Raw genomic sequence first — 12,554 nt, forward strand, 5'->3', positions numbered from 1 at the left:
GGCTCTGTGTCGCCTAATCCGGGGCACGGGGCCGGGGGTTGGCACCCCGGGGTGGCGCGGGGGGGGTTTAAAGGCCAGACCGGCCGGTGTCCCCTGTGCCAGGCGTCCCCGAGCCCTCGTCCCCTGCGCGCTCTCAGGCCGCGGCTCCCACCCCAAGGTACCGGGCGACACCGCTGTCCCAGCCTGGGGACAGCGCAGCACCTCCCAGCCGGGATGGAGGGGACAGGGCGGGCCCGCGGCTGGGGCGGGCGCGGGCTTTGAGGGACCCCCGCGAATGGGTTTTGGGGGATCCTCGTGCCACGCCGCCGAGCCGTGCGTCCCCAACGCTGTCACCGGGTGCCGGGCTTGGGGACAGCCTGGCTGCCAGCGGGCACCGCTCAGCTCCGTGCCTCAGTTTCCCTCTGTGCCCAGCTCTGCCGCGGTGGCACCTGCTGGGAGCGGGGACACCCGGGGGGGGTGGGGACACCCCTGTCCCCGGGTCTGCACCCCCAGGGCACCTTGGCACCCCCGGGACGGGGAGGTGCCCCCGGCTGTGCTGAGCTGGCACGGGATTACACTAAGCCGGAGGTGCCACCGGGGCTGGCACCGAGGGGACGACCTGAGGCCACCGCGACTGGCACCAAGGGGTCAATCTGGGGCCACCAGACCCGCCAACGAGGAGACAAGCTGGGGCCACAGGGGCTGGCACCGAGGGGTCAGTCTGGGGACACTGGGACTAGCACTGAGGGGACAACCTGAAGACACCGCAGCTGGCACCGAGGTGTGCCCAGGGAGCGTGCCAGGCTCTGGCGGGTGCCGCAGGACGGGTCCCCCCCCGGGAGCTGGGTTGGGGCTCCAGCACGGCCGGGGGCGGCCGGGGAGGGTGGCATGTCCCCGGGGAGCCGCGCTGACTCTGCCTGTCCTTCTCTTGCAGCCCCTCTGCCACCAGGATGGTGAGTGGCCCCGGGTGCGGGTCCGGGCGGAGGTGGGTGCCCATCCCGGGTCCCGGCGGTGCCGGGCACTGGCGCGGGGCAGCGGGCAGCGCGGCGTGCTGTGCCCACCCGCCGCGTGACCCCGCGGGGACAAGGGGACGCTTTGTCCCGGAGCTGGCGGCCCCGGCGGCTGGCACTGCTGCCCCGCTGTCCCCGAGGCGGTGGCGCCGTGCCCGGCGCCCGCAGCCCCCCAGCCCCACGGTGCCAACCCCCCGCGCCCACCAGGGCTCTGTCCCCGTGCCAGCTCCGTGCCGGACCCGTGACAGCCCCGTGACAGCCCCTAACCCCACGCCAGCCCCAGAGCACCCCCTTACCGCCGTGCCAGCCCCGTGCCAGCCCTGTCCCTGCTCCCGCAGCTCTCGACGCCCCAGGCGAGCCCGGAGCGGGTGCCCAGCCCCGAGGAGCAGCAGTGGGCAGGGCCCGAGGCGCTGTGCCCCGGCTGGCTGGAGGACGAGGCCCCCGATGGCGAAGTGCCCGGGGACAGCGGGGACCCCGACGGTGCCACCCACGCCTACGAGCGGCTCCAGAGCGCCCTGTGCCAGGAGGGGCTGCCCCCCACGCTGGACTGCTCTGCGGAGCCCCGCACGGGTTGGGGACACGGGGAGCGCTGTGCCAGGCTGGGACACGGGGGTGGCAGGGATAAGGGTTATGGGCTCGGTGCCAGGCTGGGACACGGGGGTGGCAGGGATAAGGGTTATGGGCTCGGTGCCAGGCTGAGGCACGGGGGTGGCAGGGAGAGTGATGTGGACTCTGTGCCATGCTGGGGACACGGGGGTGGCAGGGATAAGGGTGGCAATGGGGATGCGGTGCCAGGCTAGGGACACAGGGGGTTTGGGGGCTCCCAGCCAAACAGGGGTGCCACGGGCAGGGTGGCGCCAGGGTTGCCATCCCGAGGCTGTTAACCCTTCCCTTCCTGGCAGGATTTGGCCCGCTGGACATGACCGTTTGCATCCTGGGCTCGCCCATCCCCTTCCTGCCCGTCCTGCTGGAGGGTGGCACCCGCTGCCCAGGTGGGTGCCATCCCCTTGTGCCCACACCCGCCTGTGCTACTGTGAGGGAAACTGAGGCAGGGGAGCAGGGCAGCAGCAGCCCCCCGTCTCCCGTTAATCCCAGTACACACCAGTTCAGCAGCACGTGCCCTACCCCCAGCACCGCTCCCTTGGGGGGCAGTTTGGGGCAGGGGGTGCCCACCACCGTGCCCACCGCCGTGCCCACCCGCAGGTGCCATGGTGCTGTGCCTGTCCCCCTCCTGGGCCAGCCGGGTGCCATCGGAGTCGTGCCCGGGCGCCTGGTCCCTGCTGCTCTCCCGGGGCGTCTCCTTCAAGGTGGGGGGGCACAGCGCCCTGGAGAGCTTCGTGCCACCCCGCCGTGCCAACTACGTGACGGGCACCTTCGCGCCGGGGGACCCCGAGGGCGGCTGGGTGGGCGAGCTGGCCCGTGACCTGGACTGCCCCACGGGGGGCTCGGTGCCGCTCGCCCACCGCCTGGAGGACGCGCTGCTCGCCCGCTGGGTGCTGGCGGCTCGTGCCAACCTGCCCGTGCCCCCCACGCTGGCCTTCGTGCTGGGCACCAGGGGGGACCTGCCCGCCCTGCCCGCGGCCCCCGGCGTGAGGCTGGTGAGGCTGCAGGACCCGCAGGGCCAGCAGAGCCTGGTGCAGGAGGAGGTGGGCGCCTTCCTGGGGGGCACCGCCATGGAGCCCTACGGCCAGGTGGGCACGGCAGGGCGGGCGGCGCTGGTGGCGCCGGGGTGCGCTGGGGGACAGCGAGGAGCACGGGGTGGGGTGGCTGTGAGGGTGGCGACCAGGTGGCACTGGGGGGCATGGGGTGACAGGGGTGGGTGCTGGGGGTGGGGTGGCACAGGGTGACAGGGGTGGGTGCAGGGGGTGGGGTGGCACAGGGTGACAGGGATGGGTGCAGGTGGCACAGGGTGGCACGGGGTGACACGGAGGTGCCCGCAGGTGGTGGTGCGGCCGGCGGGGTGGCGGTGGCGGGGGACAGGCGCCCGCAGCACCCACAGGAAGGAGGAGGGCGCGGCGGTGGCGCAGGCGGTGGGTGCCCGGCTCCGGGGGCTGACGGAGGAGGACAGCGTCCTGCTGGAGGCCATGGTGCCCACCGCCCGCCTGCCCGTGCCCCCCCCACGTAAGGCCCCCGCCCTCGGGCGCCCACCACCCTGGGAGGGGGGGGAAGAGACCCCCGGGGTCCCACGGGTCCCTGCAGCTGTGCCGGCCGCGTGTCTGTGCCCTGGGGCGGGTGGGTGGCGGCCATCGGGGTGCCCAAATTAGTGGGGTCCTGGGGGAGGGCACGAGGGTCACACCCACGGTCCCCTGGGTTAGGGGTGGGGGACAGATCGCCACCTTGGACCCCCATAGACCCATGGGGAGAGGTGGGGAAGGTCACCCTGGACCCCCATTGTCCTCTGTGGTGGGAGGGAAAGTCACCCTGGACCCCCACGGTGCCCTGGGCTGGGCAGGGTGTTGGGGTGACCCCCTCTGACTCCCCACAGTCCCGTGGGGCTGGGGATGACAGTGGCCATGCTGCACCCCTCATTCCCTGGGGCTGGGCTTGGCCGGGGCCACCGCGGTGCCACAGGGAGCCCCAAAAGACCCCGGAGGAGGAGGAGGAGGAGGGGGAGGTGGGGCAGGGCGGCCCCTTCCCCGCATGGCGGCCGTGCCTGCCCTGTCCCTTGCCCCCCAGGCAGCCCAGCCCCGCGGCTGCCCATGGCCCTGCGCATCTGCACCCTCGTCTGCAGGTCCTGGGGGGACCGGCCCCAGCTCTGCCAGGTACGGCCTGTCCCCACACCCCGTGTGGGGGCTCTGTATGTTCCCAGCCTACGATGGCTGTCCCCGTGTCCTGGTGGCCCCGTATGTCCCCCAGCTGTGGTGGGAGGCTGTGGTAATCTGTGTGTTATGCCCTGTGTGCCTGTCCATGTCCCCGTGCCCTGGTGTGTCCCCAGGACTGGTGGCCACCCACACCCACGCCTTGGGTCAATGTGTCACCCCCACGTCCCTATGCCCTGGTGGCAGCTGCGTCCCCAGGCTATGGGTTGGCACCCATACGCCGGTGGCAGCCGGTGTCCCCACGCACGTGGGTGTCCCCGTGTCCCCACGCACAGGTGGCCTGCGCCGTGGGACGCGCGGAGAGCCCGGTGCGCCACGGCGCGGCGCTGCCGCAGGGCCTGGACTCCGGCCTGCAGCAGTGCGGGGTGGCGGCCCCCGGGCAGCGACAGGCGCTGGCCACGCGGCTGCGGGAGGCCACCGAGGCCGCCGCGGCCGCCCTGCTGGCCAGCGAGGCCGAGCTGAGCCCGCAGCAGCGCGGCGGGGACCGGGCCCGCACCGACATCCTTGGTGAGCACGGCGCGGGTGACACCGCCGGTGCCCGCGGTCACCCCGCGGTGCTGAGCGCGCCGTCACCGTCCCCAGGCGTGGATTTCCTGCTGGCGTGCGTGGATGAGGCGCTGGAGCTGGTGGCGCTGGCCGCGAACGGGCAGCGGTGCCTGGAGACGTGCGCGCTGGCCGAGGCCATGGGGCGCGGCGTGGGCGAGCCCCGCGGGGACGTGCCGCGGCTGCTGGCCGAGGCCATGCTGCACCGGGCGCAGCGACACCTGGTCGAGGGCAAGGACATCCTGCTCATCGGGGCCGGCGGCGTCAGCAAGAGCTTCGTGTGGGAGGCGGCCCGCGACTACGGGCTGAGGGTGAGGGGCTCGGGGTGCCGGGGGACGGCACAGCCCGGTGAGGGGCCGGCCGTGCCCCCGTGACGCCTCTCCGCGGCCGCAGATCCACCTGGTGGAGTCGGACCCGGAGCACTTCGCGGCGGGGCTGGTGCAGACCTTCCTGCCCTACGACAGCCGGGAGCACCGGCGCGACGAGGAGCACGCGGAGCGGGTGCTGGAGCTGCTGCGCTCCCGGGGGCTGCGGCCCCACGCCTGCCTCTCCTACTGGGACGACTGCGTGGTCCTGGCGGCGCTGGTGTGCCAGGGGCTGGGGCTGCGCGGCCCCGCGCCCGCCGCCGTGCGGGTGGCCAAGCAGAAGAGCCGCACGCACCGGCACCTGCAGCGCTGCCGCCGCGGCCGCCCGCCGCCCGCCGCCTTCGCCGTGCCCTGCCGCCGCCTGCGGAGCCACGGCGACGTGGAGCGGGCGGCGGGCGCCGTGCCCTTCCCCGCCGTGGCCAAGCTGGAGTTCGGCGCGGGCGGCGTGGGCGTGCGGCTGGTGGAGAACGCCGGGCAGTGCCACGCTCACGCCGCCCGCCTCTGGAGGGACCTGCGCGACGACGCCGACCACCCGGGCATCGGGCTGGGCTGGGGCAACGCCATGCTGCTCATGGAGTACGTGCCGGGCACCGAGCACGACGTGGACCTGGTGGTCTTCGACGGGCGGCTGCTGGGCGCCTGGGTGTCGGACAACGGCCCCACGCGCGTCCCCGCCTTCCTGGAGACGGCGGCGTGCCTGCCCTCCTGCCTGCCCGCCGACCGGCAGGCGCAGCTGGTGCGGGCGGCGCTGCAGTGCTGCCGGGCCTGCGGGCTGCGCGACGGCGTCTTCAACGTGGAGCTCAAGCTGGGCCCGGCGGGGCCGCGCCTGCTGGAGATCAACCCCCGCATGGGGGGCTTCTACCTGCGCGACTGGATCCGCGAGGTCTACGGCCCCGACCTGCTGCTGGCCGCCGTGCTGGTGGCGCTGGGGGTGCCGCCCGTGCTGCCCGCCCGGCCCGCGGCCCGCACGCACCTGGCCGGGGTGATGTGCCTGGCCTCGGAGCACGGTGACTCCCTGGCGGGCGGCGGCGGCATGGAGGCTCTGCGGGAGCTGCACGGCCGCGGGCTCGTCCGCCTCAACCGGCTCTTCGAGGAGCCCGAGGGCGCCGGCGAGTACGAGGAGCCGCTGCTGAGCGTGGCGTGCGCCGGGGCCACGCTGGCCGAGGCCTGCGAGCGCCTGCTGGGGCTCTGCCAGGGGCTGGGCATCGACTCGCCGCGGTATCCCGTGGAGCATTTCTTGTCCCACTTCAAATAGCGCCGGGCAGGCAGCGGGGAGAGCGGGGGAATGCGTGCCCCGGCACACCGGCACCGCTCCCGCCGCCCCGCCGCCCCTCCCCGGCATCCCCCCGGCACCCCTGGCCTGGCACACCATGTCCTGGCAGCCCCACACCGCCCTGGATCCCAGGCACCTGCCCTGCCACCCCATTGCCTGGCATTCCCATGTCCTGGCACTCCATCCCCTGGCATCCCCTCGCTCCCCTGGCAGCCCATCCCCTGACATCCTGACATCCCATCCACTGGGATCCTCCCATTAACCTGGCAGCCCATCCCCTGGCATCCCCCGACTCTCCTGGAACTCCATCCCCTGGCACCCTGGCATCCCATCCACTGGGATCCTCCCATTAACCTGGCACTCCATCCCCTGACATCCTGAAACCCCATCTCCTGGCATCCCCCACTACTCTGACACCCCAATTCCTGGCATCCCCCATGTCCTGGCACCACATTCCCTGGCGTCCCCGTCCATCCTGTCACTTCCTGATCACACTGACACCCCTCACCTGAAAATTCCCCCTCTCCCAGTCCAGGCACCCCATCCCCTGGCATCCCTCCATTACCCCAGCACCCCATCCCCCTGCCCAGCACCCCATTCCCCGCTTCCCAACATCCCTCCCTGTCCCTTCTGCCCTGTCCCTAAAGTCTGTCCCTGAAGCTGGGGGTCTGTCCCATGCCTGGGGACACACAGGGGGGACACTGTCCCCTGCTGTCCCCGTGCCACCCCCAGGGTGGGGCAGCCAGGACCCCCGAGGCAGCCAGGCCACCCCATGAGAGCAGCAGGTGACACGTGAGGTGTTGGCACCTGCTGGCATGGGGACACCCCACAGGAACAAACCGTTATGGGGAGGGAGACCCCATAATGACAACGAATTATTGGGACATCACATAATAACAAAGAAACGTGGAGAGACCCCACAATAACACACCAGCAAGGGGAGACGCCACAGTAACAGACTGAGGTGGGGAGGCCCCACAGTGACACCTGGGAAGGGAAAACCCCACAATAACAAATGGGGAGAACCCACAGTAACAAACCCGAGTTTAGGGGAGACCCTACAGCAGCATACACTGAAAGGGGGACCCCACAATAACAAACTGGCATGGGGAGACCCTACAGTGATAGACCTGCACCACGGACCCTACAACAACAGAGGGGCACCCAGGGACTCACTGGTGCAGCTCAGAAATCCTCTGGGAAGACTTGTGTGATGTGATATAGGGCTGTCACTGGGGAGGCCCTACAGTAACACCGGTGACCCCACACTAACACCCAGCCCCTGTAATGCCCGAGATCCTACAACAACACCAGCCACCCCACTCTAACACAGAGCCCTGCAGTGCCCTGACCCTACAATAACAGCAGAGACCCTGCAATAACACCCACATCCTACAGCCCTCGCGACCCTACAATAACACCAGAGATCCTACAATAACACAGAGCCCCTGTAGCGCCTGAGAGCCTGCAATAACACACAGCCACTGTAGTGCCTAAAACCCTCCAACAAACCCCAGTCCCTGCAGTGCCCCTGACCCTACAATAACAGCAGAGACCCTACAATAACACCCAGCTCCTGCAGTGCCCCTGGCCCTACAATAACACCAGAGACCCTACACCAACACCAGCGACCCTACACCAACACCAGCGACCCTACACCAACACGCAGCCCCCGCAGCAGCAGCAGTGACCCCACACCCACCCCAGTGACCCCACAACCAGGCCGGTGCCCCGCAGCCCCACTTGTGCCTTCAAACCCCCACCGGGATCCCCACGTGGGGTCACGGGGGTGTCCGCCTCTCTTCCTGCCCCTCCTCTGACGTCACGGCGGCGCCGCTGACGTCAGCGCGGCGCAGGGGGCGTGGCGGGCCGGGGTCCCCAGTAAAGGCTGTGAGCGGCCGCGCTGTCTCTGTGCTGTTCCTGCGCCACCCCCGGGACCCCCTGTCCCCGTGTCCCCCGCGCTGGGGACACCCCGGTGACGCGCGGGGGGCGTGGCCGCGGGAGGGGCGTGGCCGCGGGCGTGGCCAGCGCGCGGGTTCCCCGGGGCCCCGATAAGGCGGTGACACGGGGGCGTGGCGGGGGCGTGGCCGCGCTGGGGGCGTGGCCATCGGGGCGGGTCCCCGGGGGTCCCGGCACGGCGCCGTCATGGCGGGGGTGTTCGACATCGACCTGGAGACCGAGGAGGGCAGCGACGGGGACGAGCCCGAGCTGGGCGCCGTGAGCCGGCAGCGGGGCGCGGGGGGCACCGGGGCTGCCGCCGGCACCGGGGCTGGGGCGGGGGGCGCCGCGGGGACGGGGGGCACCGGCAGCGGGACGGGGGTGGAGGCGGCGAGCGGCACCGGGGCGCGGTGGGGACGGTGGGAGCGGCGTGTCGGGGTGCAGGGGGTCCGCTCGGTGCCGTGAGCGGCGGGCAGGGGCTTGGGGGGGACGGCGGCAGGGCAGTGACCGGGGTCCCGGCGGCGGCGGGACGGGGGTGCAGCCGGGTGTCCGCGGGGACGGGGTGCCGGGGCACCGGGGGCAGCCGCGGATCCCGGGCGGGCAGCGGGCGGCTCCCGCTGGGCAGGGCCCGGCCTCGGCCCCAAAACATCCGGCTGGGCCGGCTCGGCGCTGCCTCGCCCCGCGCTGCCGCGTCCTGCCCGCGTCCTGCCGTGTCCTGCCGTGTCCTGCCGTGTCCTGCCCGTGCCGTGCCCGTGTCCTGCCTGCCGTGTCCCCTCCTTGTCATGTGTCCCCTCCCTGCCGTGGGTCCTCTCTGTGCTGTGTCTCCCCTCCTTGCCATATGTCCCCTACCTGCCATGCGTCCCCTGCTCACTCTGACCGCGAGTTCCCTCCCGCAGGAGATGGAGCTGGAGCCGCGGGGAAACGGCCTGGAGTAAGTGGGGAGAGCCTGCGGGGGGTGTGCAGGCAGGGGACAGGCGGGGGACAGGCGGGGGACAGGCAGGGGACAGGCAGGGGACAGGCGGGGCACAGGCGGGGGACAGGCAGGGGACTGTCCCCCTCACCCCCTCTCCCGCCAGGCCGGTGGGACACTATGAAGAGATCGAGATTTCCGAGAGCAGCGTCAACAACGGCCCCGAGCACATCGGCCCGCACTGCTTCGAGCTGCTCCGCGTCCTGGGCAAGGGTGGCTACGGCAAGGTGGGGACACGGCGGGGCCGGGGACACTGGGGGGGCTGCAGTGTCCCCCGGGGCGTCCCCAACCTTCCCCGCCCGTCCTTCCAGGTGTTCCAGGTGCGCAAAGTGCAGGGCACCAACACGGGCAAGATCTTCGCCATGAAGGTCCTGAAGAAGGTAGGGGCGCCCCGGCCCCCCCCCGCCCCCCCGGGGACCCCCCCCCGCTCACCGCCTCCCCCCCAGGCCAAGATCGCCTGCAACGCCAAGGACACGGCGCACACCCGGGCCGAGAGGAACATCCTGGAGGCCGTCAAGCACCCCTTCATCGTGGACCTCATCTACGCCTTCCAGACGGGCGGCAAGCTCTACCTCATCCTGGAGTGCCTCAGCGGTGCGGGCGGGACCGGGGCAGCCGGGGGTTGCTCCAGGGACGGCTGCAGATTGTCCCAGGGGGAGCTCAAGGGCTTCCAGGAATGGCTCAGGGTGTCCAGGGATGGTTAAAGTGTGACTTGGGGTGGCTACACTGTCCAGGGAGGGTGTCCAGGGTGTCCAGGGATGGTTAGAATGTGACCTGGTGTGGTTACAGTGTCTAGGAATGGCTCAGGGGGTCCAGGGATGGTTAAAGCGTGACCTGGGGTGGCTGCAGTGTCCAGGGATGGCTCAGGGTGTCCAGGGATGGTTAAAGTGAGACCTGGAGTGGCTACAATGTCCAGGGGAATGTCGAGGAGTGGCTCAGGGGGTCCAGGGATGGTTAAAGTGGGACCTGGGGTGGCTGCAGTGTCCAGGGAAGGTGTCCAGGGGTGGCTCAGGGGGTCCAGGGATGGTTAAGACATGACCTGGGGTGGCTACAGTGTCCAGGGGTGGCTCAGGGGGTGCAGGGATGGTTAAAGTGGGAACTGAGGTGGCTCAGTGTCCAGGGAGGGGGTCCAGGAATGGCTCAGGGTGTCCAGGGGTGGTTAAAGCGTGACCTGGGGTGGCTGCAGTGTGCAGAGAGGGTGTCCAAGGGTGGCTTAGGCTGTCCAGGGATGGTTAAAGCGTGACCTGGGATAGCTACAGTGTCCAGGGAGAGTGTCCAAGGTTGGCTTAGGGGGTTCTGGGGTGGTTTAAGGGTGTCCAAGGTTGGCTCAGGGGGTTCTGGGGTGGTTTAAAGATGTCCAAGGATGGCTCAGATGTTCCCAGGGGTGATTAAGGAGTGTCCAGGGATGGCTCAGGGTGTCCAGGGATGGTTTAAGGGTGTCCCAGGATGGCTCAGATGTTCCCAGGATGGCTCAGATGTTCCCAGGGGTGATTAAGGAGTGTCCAGGGATGGCTCAGGAGGGTCCCTCTTGGGCTCTTTGTGCAGGTGGAGAGCTCTTCATGCAGCTGGAGCGGGAAGGGATCTTCCTGGAGGACACTGCCTGGTAGGGATGAGGTGGTGGTGGTGGGTGTGAACGGGGTGGGCACCCCAACATGGCTCACAGGCACCCCAATCCCACTGCAGCTTCTACCTGAGCGAGATCACGCTGGCCCTGGGTCACCTGCATTCCCACGGCATCATCTACCGGGACCTTAAGCCGGAGAATATCATGCTCAACAGCCAAGGTGGGTTTGGGGGCAAACTGGGGAGCCTGGGGGGTTTTCTGGGGGCACTGCTAACCCCCCCACGTCCCTCAGGTCACATCAAGCTGACGGACTTCGGGCTGTGCAAGGAGTCCATCCACGACGGGGCCGTCACCCACACTTTCTGCGGCACCATCGAGTACATGTGAGGTGGATGCAGCTGGGGGGAATTTGGGGGGGTCTGTGCTGGCCCCCCATCCGCTCAGGGCCCCCCTGTACCCCCAGGGCCCCCGAGATCCTGGTGCGGAGCGGGCACAACCGGGCGGTGGACTGGTGGAGCCTGGGCGCCCTGATGTACGACATGCTCACCGGATCGGCAAGTGCCACCGCTGCTCCCTCCCTGCTCCCTGGGGACTGGAGGGGACATCCTGGGGTGACCTCGGCTCGCCTGGCTCCTCATGGCTCCCCTGTGCCCCCACAGCCGCCGTTCACTGCCGAGAACCGCAAGAAGACCATCGACAAGATCCTCAAGGGGAAGCTGGTGCTGCCGCCCTACCTGACGCCCGACGCTCGTGACCTCCTCAAGAAGGTGCCCCCCAAATTTCCTCCCCCACCTTTATTTATGTAGGTCCTCCCGCCATTCCCATCTCTATCCCTGTTTCTCTCCAGTTCCTGAAGCGGAACCCCAGCCAGAGGGTTGGGGGTGGTCCTGGTGATGCAGCTGATGTGCAGGTACAGGGCTGGGCAGGGGGTGCCAGGGGACACCCCCCGAATGCTGCCTGACACCCCCAAACCCCACAGAAACAGCCTTTCTTCCGCCACATCAACTGGGAGGACCTGCTGGCGCGTAGGCTGGACCCGCCCTTCAAACCCTGCCTGGTACGGGGGCTGAGGGGGGAGGCTGGGAATGTTTTTGGGGGTCCCCGTGGGAGCAGGCGCCGTGTTCCGTGTTCCCGCAGCAGTCGGAGGAGGACGTGAGCCAGTTCGACACGCGCTTCACCCGCCAGACCCCCGTGGACAGCCCCGACGATGCCGCCATCAGTGAGAGCGCCAACCAGGCCTTCCTGGTAGGGGGGCACGGCCCCGGGGGGGACCCCTGGCACGGCCAGGCCCCCCCGTGACACCCCCAAACCCGCAGGGCTTCACCTACGTGGCCCCCTCGGTGCTGGAGAGCATCAAGGAGGGGTTCTCCTTCCAGCCCAAGGTGCGCTCCCCGCGCCGCCTCAACAGCAGCCCCCGCACCCCCGTCAGGTACCGGCGCACAGGGGGTGCCTGGGGTGGGGCTTTGGGATGGGGGTTTTGGGGTGGGCACCAAGGTGGGGACACGGGACGGTGCTGGGGGTGCAATGGGGGGGCTCAACCTGTCCCATCCTGGGGTACAGAGAGGCTGTGGGACAGTGGGGTGAGAGTTTGGGGTGCTTTGGGAATCAGGGTGGGCCCCAAGGGGGTGAAGAGGGAGTAGGGGAGGTCCATGGAGTATGGGGGGAGGTGGGGCCTCCCAGGGTGGGGAAGGAGCTCCATGGGCACTGTCTGACCCCCATCACCCCCTCCTGTGTCCCCCCCAGCCCTGTGAAGTTCTCCCCCTTCGAGGCGTTCAAGCCGGTGGCCCCAGGCGACCCCATGGAGCTGGGGCCCCCCCAGGCGCCCCCGCCCGAGGGCACGGCCCCCCTGCCCATCAAACCCTCGGGGGGCGCCAAGAAGCAGAAGGGGGGCCGGGGGCGGGTGGCCAGGTAGGGGTGGGGAGGGTGGGGGGTTTAGGGGGGCCTGGTGCTCCCCATGGGGTGGGGGGAACCCCACGGTGCTGCTCGTGCTCCGGGGGGCTCATCCCCCTCTGGCACAGCCCCCTGCCCGCCGGGGTTGGGGGCACGGGGAGAACACCCAGGGGTGTGGCCCCCCAGGGGTGTGCCCCCCTGGG

The 12,554-nt window shown here is 70.3% G+C and overlaps 2 protein-coding genes across 3 annotated transcripts; both read left to right on the forward strand.

The window, feature by feature from the left end:
• Positions 1-114: 114 nt before the first annotated feature.
• CARNS1 (carnosine synthase 1) lies at positions 115-7,793 on the forward strand. Its single transcript, XM_059474598.1, has 10 exons — positions 115-157; positions 914-932; positions 1,328-1,559; positions 1,892-1,981; positions 2,193-2,680; positions 2,930-3,110; positions 3,666-3,751; positions 4,084-4,315; positions 4,391-4,662; positions 4,745-7,793. Exons 2-10 carry the CDS (start codon positions 930-932, stop codon positions 5,969-5,971), a joined length of 2,811 nt encoding a protein of 936 aa, XP_059330581.1. The 5' UTR covers positions 115-157; positions 914-929; the 3' UTR covers positions 5,972-7,793.
• A 308-nt stretch (positions 7,794-8,101) lies between these two features.
• On the forward strand, positions 8,102-12,405 carry RPS6KB2 (ribosomal protein S6 kinase B2). 2 transcript variants are annotated; one of them, XM_059474104.1, is made up of 15 exons: positions 8,102-8,206; positions 8,824-8,858; positions 9,004-9,124; positions 9,209-9,277; positions 9,344-9,491; positions 10,443-10,500; positions 10,581-10,681; positions 10,754-10,844; positions 10,925-11,015; positions 11,121-11,228; positions 11,309-11,371; positions 11,441-11,518; positions 11,599-11,706; positions 11,778-11,890; positions 12,205-12,405. In XM_059474104.1, exons 1-15 carry the CDS (start codon positions 8,135-8,137, stop codon positions 12,371-12,373), a joined length of 1,425 nt encoding a protein of 474 aa, XP_059330087.1. In that variant the 5' UTR covers positions 8,102-8,134; the 3' UTR covers positions 12,374-12,405. The 2 variants fall into 2 exon arrangements, with proteins under 2 accessions (XP_059330087.1, XP_059330086.1); XM_059474103.1 differs by lacking the exon at positions 8,102-8,206 and having other exon boundaries at positions 8,521-8,858.
• The last annotated feature ends 149 nt before the right edge of the window (positions 12,406-12,554 follow it).

Source organism: Ammospiza nelsoni, chromosome 6, assembly GCF_027579445.1.
Source record: "Ammospiza nelsoni isolate bAmmNel1 chromosome 6, bAmmNel1.pri, whole genome shotgun sequence".
Taxonomy (NCBI): domain Eukaryota; kingdom Metazoa; phylum Chordata; class Aves; order Passeriformes; family Passerellidae; genus Ammospiza; species Ammospiza nelsoni.

Bases quoted from the DNA above. Each gene is read 5' to 3' on its own strand.
- CARNS1 (XM_059474598.1), top strand. The intron at 1,560-1,891 runs GTTGGGGACACG...CCTTCCTGGCAG, and splicing joins CTCTGCGGAGCCCCGCACGG to GATTTGGCCCGCTGGACATG. The intron at 3,752-4,083 runs GTACGGCCTGTC...CCCCACGCACAG, and splicing joins ACCGGCCCCAGCTCTGCCAG to GTGGCCTGCGCCGTGGGACG.
- RPS6KB2 (XM_059474103.1), top strand. From the start codon at position 8,710: ATGTGTCCCCTCCCTGCCGTGGGTCCTCTCTGTGCTGTGTCTCCCCTC. The intron at 8,859-9,003 runs GTAAGTGGGGAG...CTCTCCCGCCAG, and splicing joins CCGCGGGGAAACGGCCTGGA to GCCGGTGGGACACTATGAAG. The intron at 11,891-12,204 runs GTACCGGCGCAC...TGTCCCCCCCAG, and splicing joins AGCCCCCGCACCCCCGTCAG to CCCTGTGAAGTTCTCCCCCT.